Raw genomic sequence first — 19,119 nt, forward strand, 5'->3', positions numbered from 1 at the left:
TCCACCCCCGGGAGCAGGAGCAGGAGGCTTTGTGCGAGGGGTGTGCACTGACCAGGACAAGGCCCTGGGAGTCCTGTGGTGGGAAGCCACCTCGGGGTCATCCCAGAACTGAGGGGCTGGCAGCTCCGCTGCGCTCGGGGCTCAGGATGTGTCCATTTCTGAGTTACGTCTCTGCACCTTTTGGAGGTACTGCTGGTGAGGATGTAAAGAGTAGAAATTCTGGAAAGTGGTTTGGCAGTTTAAAGCAAAAGCCTTAAAAAATGTGAATTATCCCAACCCAACTTTTTTCATACCTAGGAGTTAAATTTTGCTGCATTCACACAGTGGAAATGATACGCATTAAAAATGACTTTGATCTGTGTTGATTGATGGAAAGATGTTACTCATATATTAAAGGGGGAAAGGAAGATTGTAGCACAGTATAATATTCCATTTTGGAGAAAAATATTTGTATTTGGTAAAATAACACTTGTAGGAAAGTCAAGCAGACCGTTGGGGGTGGTTTTCACTGGAATCAGCATTTCTCCCATGCGCCCTTAGAGCAGGTGAGGGTGTGTCTCTCTGTGGATTATATGTAGTTACGGGCTGAGAAGATTTTAAAGAAACGTTATGTATGTTTTCTGATAGCATGACACAGAGCACAACATAAAATTCTTGGACTTTTATTTACTAGCTTGTCAGAACTGTAGTGCGTCATCATGAAGAGAAGAAGCTTCGGGAGGAAAGGGGAAGGAGAGAAGAACAGAACCGATTGAGACGAATAGCTGCGTCAACTGCTAGAGAAATAGAATATTTTTGGTCAAATATTGAACAGGTAAATTCTGAAATTTTGATGGGCTCCTGGGAGCATAGACTGTGTTGGGGTTGGTGAGGCTGCCTTCTGAGCCCTGCCTGCCTGTTTGATGGGGAAATCCCACAGGTAGAGCCTGCGGTGCCCGCACCGCCTGGGCGCCTCTGGGCTGTTCCCTTATCAGGAGACCTGGTTCTGCCTCTGTGTTTCTCTTTGTGCATCGAAATCCCCGTGAGCCGTGGCCTGCGCTCTCTGTGGTGTCTGTGAGCCTTCCTGAGGGGCCCGTCAGGTCGTTCTGTTTAGTATTGGCGCAGGTCACTAAAGGCTGCTTAGTTCCAGAGTGGCTGCTCTGTCTCTCGCTTCCTTTTCATAAAAATTCTCTTCTTACCGTCTGACAGAATTCGGGCGGGATGCAGTTGACACAAAATAATGAAAGAGTACCACACTGAACATTTCTCTCTGAGCAGCGTGGGGGGTTAGGGCCGCCAGCCCCGCGTGCAGCTGAAAATCTGCACGCGGCTCATCGTCTGCCGTCTGCCTCTGCGGTTCCGCGGCTGCGGGTGTAGCCAGCCGCAGAGCACGCAGCTCTGTAGGATTTACTGCTGGAAAGCACTGAGCACCAGTGGACCTGCACAGTTCAAATCCACGTTGTTCAAGGGTCAGCTCTGATCTGAAATGGGGTTGGGACAGCTGTGCTTTTGGTCTCCACGTGTGAGTTTTAATGTTTTCCTGTATACAACTTTTATAATATATATTCTTAGTAACATGCTTATTTATTTAACTCTTTGCATTTAGGTTGTGGAAATAAAACTACAAGTAGAATTAGAAGAAAAAAGGAAAAAGGCTTTAAATTTCCAGAAAGTTTCCCGGAAAGGTATGATTACTTTTTAAAAAACCTTCCCCTTCTGCGGGTTGCGTTTGCTCGATTCTCTGCTCACCGTTGCCTTGTGGCATCGCGGCTTCCCGCGGAGCCTCCGCAGCGAGGCCGTTTACTCAGCAGCCTGGTCCTGGCGTTTCAGTTCTTCTGAGACTCGCTAGTATGAGTCAGTAAGCCCCAGGGTGGCCAACTCGGGGGGGCTCTCAGGGCTGAGGTTCTGAGCCTGTCCCCTGTGTCCCCGGAGAGTGAGGTGAACTCCCCCTGCCTTTGCCCCCCGCCCCGCCATGGTCCCCGTGCCTGGCCGTCGTGCTGCCCCCGCGGTGTCAGCAGTAGCTACCCCGTCACTGGAAACCTGGGGAGGGGACGGGGAGGAGTCCTCTCTTTTATTGATGAGGAAACTGAGGTGAAGGAGGTGGTTCCTGTTGAAAGTCACGGAGCTCTAAGATTATGCAGATCATGAAAGAGAAGCTTTGCCAGCTTGGAGACTCTAGGTTCTTGCTGAAGCCGAGAGTGGGCGTGGCGGTGTGGCTGTGCCGCCCTGCGTCGCAGAGGGGAGGTGGGGCCCGCCTTGCTGTCCTCTCCTCTCCTCGCCTCCCCTCCTCGGGGGGCGGGCAGAGGTGCCCTTGGTCGTGTGAGGAGCGTCACCTGCTCCACAGCCTTAGTGAAAGCAAATCACGTTACCTGTCTCTTTAGGTAAAGAGTCGAGACCTACAGGGCTTGATGCGTTACGGGAAAACTTTGTGGTGAGTTCGGGGCTGTCGCGTCGCTGTGCGAGGGATGTCTGTCTGCAGGAAGTCGTAGGCATGAATAGCGTTCTCTCTCTCGCTGGGGAGCAGTCCCCCTCGGGCCTACAGCTGGTTGTTTCCAGCCTTAGGCTCACCTGGGTGTCGCCTCGGGTTTGGGAAGAGCAGGCGTGGATTTCGTCTTGCTTCCCCGCAGCCTCCTCCCCGCCTTGCCGGTGTCTGCCGTGGACACGCCTGGCACGGGCCCTCCCAGGTCCTCCCGGTGCATGTGGAGTAGACAGTTCTGCTTTGGGTTCTCATTCTGTGTTTTCAGATCTCACGCTTAACAATTTGTGTTCTGTGTCACAGGATTCGGGGATACCTGGAAGAAAAAGAAAAGCAAGCACGTCTTTAACCGATGATGAAGGTCTGTCCCCCTGGCGCTTTGGCTGTGTGCAGGGCTCTCTGAAAGCGCCGCTGGAGAGCTTGCTCGGTGCTCAGGGCGTCGAGTACCGCCTGGACTGGAAGAGTCCGGTGGCTCAGCAGCTTATGCTCCTGGGGGCCGGGGGCCTTGGTGGAGGGCGGGGTTTTGCAGTGAAGAGACGAGGAGTTGGATTGTGGAGGAGGGAAGGTGTCAGACCGTGTGCGTGCGTGCGTGTGTGCACGTGTGCTTTTTGTCGGTCGGGAGGAGAGGCGGTGCGTGTTGGGGGCAGGAGTCAGAGAGAGGGAAGACCTGCCGTGGTGAGGGCTCAGCTCAGATGGAGAGGTGGCCCGAGGGTGGTGGGGCTCTGCCATGGGTGCTGGTGGACTCTTAGCCACCAGGAGCCGGCCGTGGGGTTGCTGGGCTGAAGCTGCTGGATGGGAGCTGAGCTCGGGGAATCCTCAGCTGGGCAGGGGCTGGGGCCTCTGAAATGGGCGATGACGAATTCGTAGTGACACCAAACAACGTGCTTGTGGGTCTTTCAGTAGTGGGCTCTGCAGGTGGACAGGGAGTTCACATCGCTCCCTGGTTTGGCCTGAGTAGGTCTGTCATGTGGTGAAAACCAGCCTCTATTTCACACTGTGAAATGGAAGAGAAAGTATAAAGGATGGTCCCTGGTTTGTTGCTTACTTAATAAACTATCACTTCCAGATTTAACCTGAGAAATTAGGTCTGAGTTTAGCTTCTCTCACGGCTGTGCATGACAGTTTCGGAGCCTTGTAGCGTTCCGTGAGTAATTGCATGGAGGGTGTCGTGGAGCCTCTCTCGCTGACATGTGACGGTGACCGTTTCAGTGGAAGATGAGGAGGAGACGATTGAAGAGGAAGAAGCGATTGAGGGGGCTGTGGATCACCAAACAGAGCTATTGAATTTAGCCAAAGAAGGTAGGCTCCGAGTCGCTTACTAGAATGCCCTGTTAAACATTTATTAAGACACACACGTGACACGTGAGGTATGAAAACCGCAATGGGTTGCGTGCGGTGTAAGCAGCCACGCTGCCCAGTGTCGGGGGGAGCGCCATTCTGCCTCTGCCCTCGCCCCAGGGGGCGACTGCGGCCTGGATCTCGGGTTTATCATTCCTTCCACGCAGCTTCCCCCTCCCCCTGCGTGAATCCTGAACGTCCCGCTTTGTTTGGGTCTTGGAACTTGCTAGAAATGGAATCACTCTGGAGGCTCACCGCTGCCTTTTCTCAGTTCTGTTCCCGAGTGTCGTCCCCGTGGAGGTGTGTTGCTACAGAGTCAGTGCCCACGGCTGAACGGTGGTCTGCGTGTGCACGTGTCACGGCTTAGCGGTTGTGCTCTTGGTGGGCAGCTCGGTGGTTTCCCTGCATTCGTCCTCACAGGCGGCGCTGCCTGCAGCACTCTCGTGTGTCCTGTGCACACGTGCTCGAGCGTCTGTGCTCAGAGCAGGGGGGCCAGCTTGCGGGGCGTGCGCGCACGGGGCGGTGCCCCGCCGTGGTTGGAGTGGTGGGCCAGGCCCCGGCGTCCCAGGAGCCCCTGGTGTTGTCTGCCTGTGGTGGGGGGGCGTGACCCCCGAGGCGCAGCGTCTTCTCACCGCTGTCCTCGCCCACTTGGTTTTGGGTTTTCTTTTCTGTACTGACCCTGGGTGTTCTTCCTGTGTTCTGGACACGTTTCCTTGTCGGTGACGTGTGTCGTAGTGACCTTTTTCCAGTCTGGGGTGGGTCTTCCTTCTCCTTATGGTGCCTTTTGAGGGACAGGTGTTCTTAATTTTAGTGTAGTTGAGTTTGTCCGTGTTGTTTAAAGGAAATTTTTTTTAACCTCAGGATCAAAAGGATGTCTTTGTGTGTGGTCTAAAAATTTTTGTTTTACGCTCGTCTCGATGTTTGTAACGCACCAAGAATCACTTTTGTCTCTAATGTGAAGTAAGAGTGCAGTTTCTTTTTCTTCCCCCAAATGGTTAACTGACTCTCCCCGTGCCATTTGAAAAGGGCACCCTTCCTCAGCGACGCTCAGTGCCAGCTCACACGTTAGCCACGCTTTCCTGATACGCGCGGCGCTTCCTGGGACCTTCACTGTTTTACTGGTCAGTTTGTACCAGTACCACACTCCCTTGATTACTCTAGCTTTATAATAATTCTTGAGGCCTAGCTAGGTCAGTCCTTCTGCCTTATTCTTTTTTAGGAGAGTTTTGACTAATTTGGGCCTATTTCAGATACAACTCAGAATCAGTTTATCAAGTTTCAGAGAAAAACTGGTTGGGTATTTTGATTCGAATGTGGTTGAATTAGTGGGTGTTTGGTGAGAATTGCATCTCTATGAAGAGCTTTTCCAACCTATGATCAAAGTAGCCCCTCCGTTTACTTAGATCTCCTTAAATAGCTTCCACTAACATTTTATGGTTGCATATTTTTATTAGATTTATTTCTAGGTGCATTATATTTTTTGAAGTTGTAATCAATGGTATTTTTTTTAAGATTACGTTTTAATTTGTTGCTGGTCTGTAGAAATGCAGTTGATTTTTATTTACTGATCTTAAATCCAGCAGCTCTGCTAAATTCTCGCGTTACTTGTGTGTATACAACCTCTTCATCTCTGAAGAATAACAGTTTTTTCTTTATAATCCTGGTCCTTCTATTACCGTTCCTTGCAGTAAAGTGTAGAAATAGAGGTGCTGATAGTGGGCACCTTTGGCCTGTTCTTCTTTTTTGGCTGCGCCACACAGCTTGTAGGATCTTTAGTTCCCCGACCAGGGATTGCACCCGGGCCCTCAGCAGTGAAAGCATGGAGTCCTGACTACTGGACCGCCAGGGAATTTCCCGGCGTTTGGCTTGTTCTTGATTTGAGAGGGACATTTTCACCCGGAAAGGCAGTAGTTTGTGGTGGTTGGTCATGACTGGTTGGTTCAAATCCAGTGTTCTGTTTTATCTCTTCTCTTAGCCTTTGAGCTACACCTTGTCTTGCATTCTTGTTGCAGGCCTTTCTGATTCTTGCTGATTCTTGTGTGCATCCCTGACTTGGTAGAGTCTGTGTTAACTTGGAGCCTCAGCTACTCTACCCCTTCCTGTAGGGATGCGGCCGTCAGCAGGCCCAGCCTCCGGTCCACCCCAGCTGGCCCCCTAGCTGGCCGGGTGGGTGGTTGTTGGCAGGCGAGCCCAGTCCCCCTACACGGGGACTTCTCCGGGTGGCTTTCGAGCGTCCTCAGGACGGGGTGGTGCAGTGGCTGGTGTCCCCACAACAGGCGATCACCCTGGTTAGCCCTGGCCACTCGGGGGGACTGACCAGGCTGTGACCGCGGGGAGCCGTGTCGCCGGGGGCACATGTTCGTCCATTCACTGGGGTGCCTCTTCCTGGTTGGGTCTCCTCTCGTGCCCCTCATGAACCTTTCAGCACTTTCTTTATGTAGATGTTGTGAATTTTTTAAAACCTTAATTCTAAGTATTTAAATACTTTCCATCTAAAGAAGTATAGAAATACTTTCTGTCTAAATAGAATCTCCTCTCCCATTATATCTTCAAACTGGTTTATATGTGTGAAGGCTGTTGATTCCTGTGAGTTAAGTTTGTTCCAAGGCACCTTACTGAATTATCTTATTATTGAGGTAGTTTTTCAGTTGTTTCTGCTGGGTTTTTTTTCCTACTTTGATAGCCATTGTATGATGTGTATGTACATTTCCCTGCATTTTGTTATGGAAACACGCAGACAAACAGAAAAGTTGAAGAACCTTATTGCGAACACCCATACACCCGCCACCTCCCTTCCACAACTGGTCTTACTTCGCTTTATCATGTATCTACCTATCAGCCCCCTATGACGAATAGCTTATTAAATCATGAGCAAATGAAGTCACTGGATTATAAGTCTTAAACGAAGAGAGCCCTCAATACTGTTCTTTTGGGGTACTTCTCTGTGGCGTTTGTTATTTTGACCACAGATTTTATTGACATACGGTGTACATGCAGAAAGGCTTACGTATCACAGGTACACAGCTCACAGCGTTCGTTGCCTTGTTATATATAACACCCTGTGGAACTGTGTTTGAATACAAACCTGGGTCCAAGTTTCCGATTACTCTCCTGGACAGACCCATGGAGTGGGAAATAGTGACGTCAGAGGGCATGAAATTTAAAGCTCTTCAGCTTTTCATACTGGTTTCCAGAAAAGTTAAGCCTGTTTATACCATCACCCGCAGTGTTGAGACCGTTTGAGTCATTATATTCGTCCAGCATTACGGTTTTAAGGTGGTTGCCATGCAATGGGGGATACGTTGTGCACTGGTTTCTGGAGATGCTCAGTTAAAGAGATACTTTATGAGCCCTTTAGAGTATTTTGTGTGTGAAACAGCTCCATATCCCTCGCCCATTGGGCTTTAGTGTGGTGGGCTATTTGATCAATTAGGGTGAGCTCTTTATACAAAAAAGTCTGTAACAATATTTTATCATCTTTTTTGAACATTTTTTGTTTTATTTTTGACTTTTACTTGATGTTTTGTATTTATATGTATCATCTCCACTGATTATTTCTATCAGTAGTATTTTTATATTTTCGTTTATTAATCTATAGATTTTACTGTACATATATTAAGATTATTTCAGGAATATTTGTTCCTGTATGAATAAAAGTTGAGTTTCTTCATTTCAAAGATTCTCATCTTTATAAAGAAAATGTCATATATCTTGTATCAGTAATGGGCAATCATTATTAGTTTTTGGAAAAAAATAAATGTGCTTTTAGAAAATATATACATTTCCCAAGGAATTAATTTAAAGCCAGGAAAAGGAATATACATTTGACCCCTGAACAACACAGGTGTGAACGGCGCAGGTCCACTTACTTACACGTGGATTTTTTCCAATAGTAAACACTACAGTGGTACACGATCCACGGTTGGTCGGGTGTGGAGGAACCTCGTACAAGGAGAGCAGACTAAGTTACACTCGGGTTTTCCACTGCAGGGTCGGCACCCCTAACCTCTGAGTTGTTCAAGGTCAACTGTGTATGAAAGGGCCCTTCTCCTGACTGTGTTTTCTTCCCAGCTGACACTATTGGTGTAAAATAATCTTTCTTCCTACAATCCTTTCCAGCTGAATTGCCCTTAATTGATTTGATGAAGTTGTATGAAGGTGCCTTTCTGCCGAATTTCCAGTGGCCCCAACCTAAACCTGACAGTGAAGAGACAAGTGAAGACGAAGGTCTGTTTTAACATCTTTGAAGAATTCAGCTTTGAAAACAAAAGCCAAAATACTTAACAGAGGAAGGGTGCTTAAAACAGAGTTTAAGAATTAACCTTCACTTCTTTCAGTCTGATAAAAAGTTGAAAATATATGTAACATGAAAGTTTATATTAATAGTTTCATTAAATTCTGTGCTTTTTTTTTTTATTGGTTAACTTGGCATAATTATCAGAGTACTTGATCAAGTTGTGAACAATGTAGAAATACTCTTCTCCAGATTTATACAAATTTTATGGGCCTAGGTTTTATCATTTATCCAGGCTGTGCTGTGTTTGTTTAATTTAACACACCCACTTTAAGGACTTTACTTGACTTTTATTGGGCGTTCCAAGGAGGTACACAGACTACGCCCGGAAGAGTCCACGTGTTCTTGTTTTTATCCCCCCTGTTCTGGTCCGTAGACATGGCTGCCTGCGGGGGCGGCAAGGGAGGGGCCCAGAAGATTCTGCGGGGAGGCCAGGGCTTGCTGGACCCCACGCTGCAGCAGGACTCGAGGAGGGGTTGGTGGCCCCCTTGCTTGCCCAAACTATGATGCTTCCGATTCTTCCTTTCTTGGTGGTGGAGGGCAGTCACTAAACCCTTAGATGGCCGTAAATCTCTAGCTCCTGGTGCTACACAGACATTTTCCAATTTCACCCAAGGGTCTTCCAGAGTGGTCCTACAAACTCCGTAAGAGTTTGTACCTGTTTATCTGGATACATTGTTAACTATCTAAAGTGGATTAAAAACAAAAGTTTGCTGCTCAATTCTGTCTTTGAAGTGTTTGGGTTCTAGCGACTCCTTTTCTTTTTTCTCTTCTCTCTCTTTTTTTTGTCATGTTAAGTGGCCTCATAATACTATCACAGCCTCTCAAACCTCGCAAATCCCGTTTTTCCATTGATCACAGACATGGAAGACTGCTCAGGAGACCGAGAGAGCCGGAAGGATGTGGTTCTCATCGACTCGCTGTTCATCATGGACCAGTTTAAAGCCACAGAGAGAGTGGTTGTCGGGAAGCCTCACACAAAGGACATCGCGGAAGTGACCGCTGTGGCCGAAGCCATCCTGCCCAAGGGCAGTGCTCGGATCAGCACCGCGGTGAGCCGCTGTGCCCTGTGTGAGGGATGGCGTCTCTGTTAAGGGGAAAAGCTTCCTCCTTCCAAATGAGCTCTTTATCCCAACGGCAGAGGTTGTCAGGAAAAGCAATTACGGATCTTTCTCTTTCTGTTATCTGTAAATCACCTTTGTGGCTTTCCAGTAGGCTTATCATATGACTGATCTGGCAGCAGTTGTAATGGCTGTTCTGAGATGTACCTGTTGGGCCCGTCTGCCCCTGCAGGTGAAGGTGAGCGCGCCGGCGCTTCTGTACGGCGCCCTCAGAGATTACCAGAAGATTGGCCTGGAGTGGCTGGCCAGGCTCTACCGGAAGAGCCTCAATGGCGTGTTGGCCGATGAGGCTGGGCTTGGCAAAACAGTGCAGATCATTGCTTTTTTTGCCCACCTAGCCTGTAACGAAGGTAAGAGCTTGTTGTTCTTTGAACAGTTCGTATTTGCTGAAACTGAACCGTAGGCAGTGCATCTGGCGTGAGGGTGAGGAGAGGCCTTTATTCTCTGCTCCTTTGTTCCGTGCTCTGGTCCAGACTCAGAGAACTGGGCTCAGAGGCACTCATCACTGGAACAAACAAAGCACTCGTTCATGACAAACACTAGGTCGAGTAACTCACCGTTTTTCAAAGTCTAACGTAATGTAAGACCCAGCAGGCTGTGTGACTGGGGACTTGTGACTTCCAGGCAGCAGGGCCTCTGCGCCACTTCACGTCGCCACTTCACGTCGGCATGAGTCCTCGCGGCCGGGCCCTCCCCTCGGGCTGCCCGTGGGCTGGCGGGTGCGTGTCCCCCGTGGCGTGATTGGTCGCCCTGCCGAGGCCCATCGGCGTCCTCCCTGTGCTGTGGCGCGGGCCCTCCTGTCTCTCTGCTGGATCCCGCCACCCCTGGAGCCCCGTGAGGGCTCGGCGTCTGTGCAGCAGCAGAGGGACGGAGTGCCCGCACTCCGCAGCAGGCCGTGCCCTCCGCTTGGCTGTGGGCCTGGCGCCTGCCTGCTCCCCGCCTGTGCCGTGGGGCTGTGGGCGAGCCTGTGTGCGTGTCTCTGACACGGGACGGGCTGGTAGGCTTCCTCTCGCAAGGGGAGTGTCCCGTAGCACCTGCGGGGGGGGCACGGAACCTCACGCTCCAGCACTTAGCCAGCTCCTGAGGAAGCACAGGCCTTCGTCTCCGTGTCAGAGCTTTAGTAGCAGGGAGGGGCCCCTTGAGTTAAGGGGGAGTTGGCACCCTGAGTAGGCTGGATGGAGATTCCTTCAGCCCTGGGGCCGTTTCTTCCTCCCCGGCCCCTCTAAATTCTTTGACAGTTACCTTAGCGTCTTTAGTAAATAACTCTTCTTTGCCCTTGGTTTTGAAAGCTTACTTGATCTTACTTTTAGTACAAATGGATCAACTTTGGGGCCTTATTTCCTTGCGCTAATATGTTTGTTTTTGACCCAGTACCGCAAAGTGTCCAATGTAGTACTTTAAAATGAGTTTTTATATATGTAGTTATCTCAAGATAGAAGAGCTACCTTGTCTTACTATTTTATTGTTTAGTTGAAAAAAGTGTTCATTATTGTATTTATAATAGTAAGAAATTGGAAGCAGTGTACACTTTCAAAAGTAGGGGATTTTATTTCATCGGTTGAACAAACGAATGGATCAGTTATTCATTCCATAGGTGCTTACCTAGCACCTACCTGGTTCCAGGCACTGTTGTTGGCACCGGGGGTGCAGCTGTGAGCAGAACAAAGCCCCCCCGCCACCCCGAGGAGGCTCACAGCAGGCACAGCGAATAAGGATTCAGCACATGGGGAGCAGCACGTTTCCACTGTGTACGGCGTGCCCGGCACAGCCTGTGAGCAGAGGCCTGAGAAAGCCGTGGCCACCGGGATCGGGGGGCTTGGGAAGGTGGGGTGGTGGGTGCAGAGGCTGAAGGGGTTGCCGGTGTGTCCACGGGACAGTGCTGAGGCTGGTGCGGAGGCCGGAGGGCACAGAGCCAGGAAGGCCGCCGGCCGGTCAGGTGAGGGCCTTGCAGGCTGCGCAGGGTCTGGCTCTTCCTGGTTAGAGGTCTGTGTTAGTGCCGGTGTCGGAGGGGTCACTGGGCCTCCTTGGTGCTGGGAACAGACTCACAGGGCCAGTGCCGGTGTCGGAGGGGTCACTGGGCCTCCTTGGTGCTGGGAACAGACTCAGAGGGCCAGTGCCGGTGTCGGAGGGGTCACTGGGCCTCCTTGGTGCTGGGAACAGACTCAGAGGGCCAGCTGTCGGGAAGCTTGCCGCCCTGGGGGAGAGGCGGGTGCCTGGCAGGTCGGGGGGGGGGGGGGGGCCCGAAGGAAGGGCGGGCGGGCGTGTGCTGCCCGCTCCGCTTCCGCACGGGAGGGGCCGAGTGGGGCCCACCTGGCTGCCCTGGCTGCCCCCACCCCCGGGGGCCCGTGTCCTTGGGCGGCTCCGCACTGTGGAGCCTAGAACTGGAGCCGACCGGTTCCCCAGGGGCAGGGGACTCGCTCCAGGAGACTCTGGGGGGGGGGCGGTTCTGGGAAGCTCGCAGCTGAGATCCCTCACAAACTCGCCACTTTTTCCTTTGTAACGTAAAACAACCAGCAGTCTGTAGCTGTCCTCCTGCTTCCATCCCCAGCGGTGACCCCTCGGGGCAGTCTGGTGTGTGTCCTGCCGTGCTTCGCCCAAGTGTCAACAGACATGCTCACAGACACATATATAGACACTTGCCCCTCCTCTCTAGAAATGGAACAATGTGCTAAATGCTAGTGAAAAAAACAAACAAGCTTGTTTTTCACTGGAGGGGGAAAGGCACCTGGGGTTGATTTGCATTTCCCTACTCACGAGGTCATGCCCTTCAAAGAGTTTATCGTCTGCTTGTATTTTTCCCTTTGTGAAATTTCTTTTTTCTTTTTCTTTTTTTCTTTTGGCTGCGCCGCGCAGCTTGTGGGATCTTAGTTCCCCGACCAGGGATCGAACCCAGGCCCTCCGCAGTGGAGGCACGGAGTCCTGACCACTGGACCGCCAGGGAAGTCCCATCCTTTGTAGAATTTCTGTTCACTCCCTTGTTCATTTTCCTCTTAGGTGTTTTTTTTTTAATTGAAGTATAGTTGATTTATATTATTGTGTTAGTTCCAGGTGTACAGCAAAGTGATTCAGTGTTACATATATATTTTTCAGGTTATTTCCCATTATAGGTTATTACAAGATATTAAATATAGTTCCCTGTGCTATAGTAAATCCTTACTGCTTGTCGGTTGTTTTGTTTTTTTTAAATTTATTTTTGGCTGTGTTGGGTCTTCGTTGCTGCATGCGAGCTTTTCTCTAGTTGCGGCTAGCGGGGGCCACTCCTTGCCGCGGTGTGCAGGCCTCTCATTGCGGTGGCCTCTCTTGTTGCAGAGCACGGGCTCCAGGCGTGCAGGCTTCAGTAGTTGTGACTCGCGGACTCTAGAGCACAGACCCAGCAGCCGTGGCGCATGGGCTTAGTTGCTCCGCGGCATGTGGGTTCCTCCCAGACCAGGGCTCGAACCCGCGTCCCCTGCATTGGCAGGCAGACTCTCAACCACTGTGCCACCAGGGAAGGCCTGCTTATCGATTTTATGTATAGTAGTTTGTATCTGTTAATCCCATACTCCTAATTCCCTTTGGTAACCATAAGTTGTTTTTTTTTTCCTCTGTGTCTGTGAATCTTTTTTGTTTTGTAAATGGGTTCAGTTGTATTATTTTTTAGATTCCACATATAAGTGTTAACATAATATCTGTCTTTCTCTGACTTACTTCACTCAGTATGATAATCTCTGGGTCCACCCATGTTGCTGCAAATGGCATTATTTCATTCTTTTTTATGGCTGAGTAGTATTCGTGTGTGTGTATGTATGTATGTGTGTGTGTGTGTGTGTGTGTGTGTGTGTGTGTGTGTGTGTGTGTACACACCACATCTTCTTTATCCATTCCTCTGTTGATGGGTGAATAATGCTGCTGTGACCATTGGGTGCGTGTATCTTTTCTAATTAGAGTTTTCTCTGGATATATGCCCATGGGCGGGATTGCTGGATCATATGGCAACTCTAATTTTAGTTTTTAAGGAACCTCCATACTGTTCTCCATAGTGGCTGCACCAACTTACATTCCCACCAACAGTGCAGGAGGGCTCCCTTCTCTCCACACCCTCTGCAGCGTTTACTGCTTGTAGACTTTTTGATGATGGCCATTCTGACCGGTATGAGGTGATATCTCACTGTAGTTTTGATCTGCATTTCTCTGATAATTAGCAATGTTGAGCATCTTTTCATGTGCCTCTTAGCCATCTGTATGTCTTTTTTGGAGCAATGTCTATTTAGGTCTTCTGCCCATTTTTTTGATTGAGGTGTTTGTTTTTTCAATATTGAGTTTTATGAACTGTTTGCATATTTTAGATGTTAAACCCTTGTCAACTCTATTGTTTGCAAATATTTTCTCCCATTTTGGGTGGTTCTTTTTAAGGATCAATAGTAACACTTTGCTTATGAGCCGTAATGGCTGTAGATGTGTGTGTTACTGATATTTTTTCCAAGCCTGCCATTTCTGACTTTTAACTTGGTTTATGTTTATTTGTAGCACAGAAGTTGAAATTTATGTGTGTATTGCCCAGAAATTTAAGAAACGCTTACTTTTCCGAAGATTGCAATTGAAACCGTGTGTTTTGGGCTGGGTTGGGATGGGTTTGGGTGTGTTCTGACTAGCGGTTGGGGACTGTCATGAGCGTGAGTGTGGGACCAGCGCCTGTAGCATGGGGCTGCCAGCGGGCCGTGCTGGCCGCGGGGCTCGAGGCTGAGGGTTCGTCCTTTCTGAGCATTGTTCGCTGTAGATGAGAGTCCTTCCCCTGCTTACGTTAAGGGGTCGTGTTTGAATACGTTCTCATTTTACTGGCTACTCACTCATTCAGCCTCTCTTCGTTGAGTGCGTCCTGCCGTGGCCCTGGGAGCAGGGGAGCGGCCCGTCCTGATGGTGGCGGCTGCGCTGTAGGGCGGGCGGGGACACCCCCGCGTCCCAGTGACGTCTGCTCTAGTCGCGCCCTGGCCTCACGCACGCCTGCCGGCCGGGCACAGCACCGGGCACCTGCCCTGGACAGATGGGTTTTGTTACAGAGGGCACTTGTATGTCTCCTGTGTAGGCAACTGGGGCCCTCATCTGGTCGTTGTGAGGGGCTGTAACATACTCAAGTGGGAGCTCGAACTGAAGCGCTGGTGTCCGGGGCTCAAAACGCTCTTGTATGTTGGCAGCCATAGAGAACTCAAGGCAAAGAGACAGGTATGTTAGTTTAAACTTGAAATAGAACTAAACAGAAAACATCTTAATTTCTGTAGAAGACACGTTTCAAAGTGTCAGCGCATGCTTGTTAGTGTAACTATTGTCAGTCACTCGTTTGTGAGATACGAGACCTTCTGGTTGTCTGGGCTCAGAGCCCCCTTGAAGCATAGACTACGCTCGGGAAACCGGCCGTTCCCTGCAGGGCTTGTGTTCACCCCCCAGGAGGTGAGGGAGCTTCCCCCAGAGCTCAGATGCTCTCCGGAGGTGCCGTCATCCTTTAAAACTGTAGACCTGTTGGTTATCAAGGCAGAAATAAGAAATTGTGATGCAGCCTGAGTTCTGAATTACAAATCCGTAAAATAATTCCCGTGGATGTGTTTATTAGGAATATTTGTGGCAAACAGATGAGCGTCTGAAACAAATTTGGACTCTTATTTTTCTATTTTCTGCCCAGTAGTTTCTAGTACTAGATTCTAAGTAAAAGTATGTTACGAAATTTTTCATCTGAGAGAAAATTTTGGCTTATGATTAGACTCTACTGTGTTGAGTAATATTTACTTAAAAAGTGAGTACGTTGAGGGGTCTTTTCTTTTTTCTCTTTTTCTTTTTTTTTTTTACTCTCTGGTTATTAATTTGCTTTTTAATAGCTTAGAATGTAGTCAGCTGCAACATAGATATTCACATTTCCTATCATCTTCTGAATACATGTTCCATCACTAAGATGATACACTATGAAAGTGAGCCCCACTTCTGGATACTGTGTGCTGATCTGTTTTCCAAAAGCGATTGTTAATGCCTCCAAAGCAGTTTCTTAATTTGTCCACACAAGTGCTTAGCCTCCTAAAGAAAAAGGTCATAAAAACATAAACAGCTGTTTTCTGTGTGGTGAGAGAGCAGGTTACCAAGGAAGAGGAGGGGTGATGGCGGTGGGGCAGGTTAGGTGGGTAGTGAGCGCGCGCGGAAGTCCTCTCCAGGCCGCTTGTTCCTGCACAGACAGTGAGGCCTGGCTTCTGTGCTGCAGGGGTGGACAGAGCCCAACCGCTTCAACGTCTGCATCACGTCCTACAAGCAGTTCTTCAAGGGCTACGCGTCCTTCACGCGGGTGCGCTGGAAGTGCCTGGTCATCGACGAGATGCAGCGCGTGAAGGGCATGACCGAGAGGCACTGGGAGGCCGTGTTCACCCTGCAGAGGTCTGGCCACCCCTCTCCGCATGCCGTGTGCTGGGTATTGTTGATGTAAAGGTTCTTTGGAGGAACCGTAGGAAACTGCAGACGCCCAGAATGGCCTTTCAGCTTCAAGGGCTCCCCTCACTGAAGGCGCTCATTTAATTCAGTCCGTTCCTCAAGACGTGCTTGTGTGTGTGAGTGTGTGTGTGTGTGTGTGTGAGCGTGAGCGTGTGTGTGTGTGAGCGTGTGTGTGTGTTAGCTCCATAGGGTCGTCGTCCCTCTCCTTGGGTATCTGCAGAGAAAGGCTGTGCGGGCAGCTTGACGTTTCAGGTGTCGTCTCCCGTTGTGTGTGCAGCCAGCAGCGTCTGCTGCTCATCGACGCCCCCCTGCACAACACCTTCCTGGAGCTGTGGACCATGGTGCACTTCCTCGTCCCGGGCCTCTCCAGGCCCTACCTGCACTTCCCCCTGAAGGCCCCCAGCGAGGAGAGCCAGGACTACTACCACAAAGTGGTCATCCGGCTGCACCGGGTACGCGGCCACGCCGCCCCGCCCCGCCCCACTGCCCTGCAGCCCCGCTGCCCCGCCGCTCCCTGTCGCCCCGCCGCGCTGCCCCGCCGCCCCGCCGCCCCGCCGCGCCCTGCCACCCTGCCGCCGCGCTCCCTGCCCGAGAAGCACCCCCGACCTAGCGCGGATGGGCCACGGCTGCAGTGGAGACAAGGAGGACTTTCTTCTTTCAGGTGACACAGCCCTTTATTTTGCGGAGGACTAAGAGAGATGTGGAGAAGCAGCTAACGAAGAAATACGAGCACGTCCTGAAGTGCCGCCTCTCCAATCGGCAGAAGGCCTTGTACGAGGATGTCATCCTGCAGCCGGGGTGAGTTCAGGGCTGCGCGCTCCTGGCCACCTTCCTGGGGAAGAGCGAGCCCCCCGGCCTTCCAGAAGGCTCCTCGGGGGTGAGCTTCTGCAGCTGGAGGCCATGCTCACGCCCGGCCCTGGCGGCTCCGCTCCTCTCAGGCTGGCGGGCTGCCCCTCCCTGGTCCCGTCAGAGGCTGTGCCCAGAGCCGGCCCAGCAGGAGCACGGCGTCGCGTGCCGCCCGGTGCCGCCCTGGAGGTTCACGCAGGGGGCCGTGCTGATTGGGTGGCTCGTGCGTTCACAGCCACGGGTCGGACGTGGGACCGAGGCCCGCGTGCCATGTGGTCCGGCGCAGGTGGCGCTGCAGGGCCACACCGGATGGCCGCGGGCACCTCCGTATGGACCTTAGAAGGGTGGGGCCCCGTCCTGTCCGTGATCCTTCTCGTGACCTGTTCGGCTCTTTTTGTCATGTACGCTGTATTCCTGAGTTTATATAAAAAAAATCAAAAATAAGCCCGTGGGATTAAAGTTTCGAAGATTTTACATGTACTTGCCCTCAGTACTACACCCCTCTGTGCAGAGCTCACCAGTTTCCCCACGAACTCACCCTTGGCAGCCCGAGTGGGGACTCAGCATTCCACAGCAAGCTGCCACGTTTCTGTGCCAGGTGGCGGGTGGGCTGCTCACCTGGCTCGCCTGCCCGCTCCTCGTGGGCGGGACCTGGAGGGCGAGGTGTAGGCCTGGGCACAGGTGCGGGCTGGGGCCCCGAGGCTCTGGAGGCAGGTGGCGGGGCGGTGGCCCTGCTCCGGAAGCTGGGTCGCCTGGCACAGCCTTAGGTAGCACGCGGGCAGAGCTCTGGGCCTGGCTGCGAGCGTCATGTGCTTAAGTGCGTAAAGTTGTCCGAATAGCGTCCGCAGTAGCAAGGGTGCCGGAGAGGGTTTTGCTGTTAATGCCTGCTTGTGTTACAGGCTTCTTTTTAGACAGCGTTAGGACAGAGTGCAAGTAGACAGTCCTTGACAACCAGCGTCGTGCTGCGGCAGGCCGTTGGCCATCTCAGTCAGGCGTAGGAGCTGTGGAGGCCCCGCCCCTGACAACACGTGCAGTGACAGATCCTGCCTCCTGGACACTGCGGGAGCAGACAGCCTGCGGCACGGCTGGCCCCTGCTGGCGGTCAGCTGTCTCAGCCCGTGCTGACCCAGAGAGAATCGCAGCGTGCGCAGAGGGCGGGTCCTGGGCCAGCAGCCGCGGGCTCGTGCGGCCAGGGCATCCCTTCACCCGGACAGAGCCCCGGCGTCCTCCGGACGCTTGCCCTGTCGCTCTTCGGTGGCGTGCCGTGGGACGTCGCTTGGGTTGCACTTGGCAGTGACGACCTCGGGCCCGCTCGTCGAGTGTGGGATGCTCTCCGTGTGCCCGTAGGAGAGGCCCCTGCATCCCGGAGCCACTGGGCCAGCAGAGCCTAGGTTGTCCTGTGCCGCAAGGTCCCGATGGAGCGGCAGGGAGCTTCCCCGTCTTCAGGTCCCTGCACCTCTTTCTCTCGGGCCTGTTGGTCAAGTCAAGGGGGGCTGTGAGCAGGCCTGCGCCGACCCCACGGCGGCTCCCGGGTGTGCCCCGCACGCCTCGGTGCGTGTTGACGCGACGGTCTCGGGGCCCTCGGGTGGGCTCTGGGCATCGCTCCCGGTCAGCGCCTTCCTGCCCTCTGCGTGGCGGCCGTGCCACACGTTTCTAGCGCCTTCCCGGAGGGCCCTGCGGACCCGCCCGTGGTGGCGCCGCGTCCTCCTGGTTTCTGTTACGGGCCTTCCGGCGGGCGCTGAGCCCAGCCCCTCAGGAGCCTCCGTTTGCAGTGTTCCTGGTTTCTCGCGTTTCCTCTCCTGTCTCATCCAGGCACGTATCGCGGGCCTCTGAGCGGCCGCCCTCCCCTCTCCCCTGCTGCTGCTCTCTGTGCGCCGTCCACGTCCCCGGCCCCACCCCGCTCCGCTCCGCCCCTGTGCCCACGCGCTCCGTCCTGGCGGGAGCTGCCCGGGCCGCCGGGCTGACCGCGTCCTCCTGCGGCGGCTTGACCTGTCCCCCGGGCACCACAGATCCCATGTGCGCGGGACTGGCTTCCCCGGGCGTGGCTCCCCGGTCTCAGGACGCTGGTGCTCCACCGGCCGGGCCGTCCCCCCGTCCCCCCGTCCCCCCGTCCCCTCTGCTCCCCCTCTGCTCCCGAGTCCCTGCCCGCCCCGCTCCACGGCTCCTCCCTGCCTCGCCCGCTGGGCGCGCTGTGCTCTGCGGCCGCCCTTGGGGGCCCCCAGCCTGGAGGTCTCAGCTGGCCTCTGTGCAGCCCCCGCGCCGTGGCCCCCGTGGCGCCGCCGCGGCGTCAGGCCTGTGGGTCTCCTCCTTCGCTGGACCACCCCGTCCAGTCGCTCTTACCCCTGCCCCTCGAGGGCCTTCTCCCCCAGGCCGGGTGTGCGCACCCCGCCACTGCCTGCCGTGGAGAATGGCGGCGTCCCTGCTGGCGGGAGGCGAGGAGGGCTGCTCGCGTCTGCCGCGCGCGCTGGCTCTCTGGCCGCCCGTCCTGTCTCACGGGGGCGGCGAGCGAGTCTGAGGACCCTGGCCACGCAGAGGTGGGTCCGGACGTCGTTGCTGTGCTAGCCAGGTCTGGGCGGAGCGCGCCGACGGCGTGTCTGTGGAGCCAGGGCGGTGGGGGCGAG

General features: G+C 53.0%; 1 protein-coding gene across 14 annotated transcripts in view; it reads left to right on the plus strand.

Moving 5' to 3' along the window:
- EP400 (E1A binding protein p400) overlaps nt 1-19,119 on the plus strand; it is a 112,598-nt gene that overhangs the window by 39,354 nt on the left and 54,125 nt on the right. For all 14 annotated transcript variants that reach the window (XM_057526072.1, XM_057526063.1, XM_057526065.1 and 11 more), the window contains 12 exons: nt 674-814; nt 1,586-1,664; nt 2,361-2,410; nt 2,759-2,816; nt 3,665-3,754; nt 7,913-8,020; nt 8,949-9,139; nt 9,381-9,558; nt 14,271-14,407; nt 15,429-15,598; nt 15,930-16,104; nt 16,314-16,450. In XM_057526072.1, the coding sequence (XP_057382055.1) occupies nt 674-814; nt 1,586-1,664; nt 2,361-2,410; nt 2,759-2,816; nt 3,665-3,754; nt 7,913-8,020; nt 8,949-9,139; nt 9,381-9,558; nt 14,271-14,407; nt 15,429-15,598; nt 15,930-16,104; nt 16,314-16,450 (1,514 nt within the window). The remainder of the gene's footprint in view (nt 1-673; nt 815-1,585; nt 1,665-2,360; nt 2,411-2,758; nt 2,817-3,664; nt 3,755-7,912; nt 8,021-8,948; nt 9,140-9,380; nt 9,559-14,270; nt 14,408-15,428; nt 15,599-15,929; nt 16,105-16,313; nt 16,451-19,119) is intronic.

Source organism: Balaenoptera acutorostrata, chromosome 13, assembly GCF_949987535.1.
Source record: "Balaenoptera acutorostrata chromosome 13, mBalAcu1.1, whole genome shotgun sequence".
Lineage (NCBI taxonomy): Eukaryota > Metazoa > Chordata > Mammalia > Artiodactyla > Balaenopteridae > Balaenoptera > Balaenoptera acutorostrata.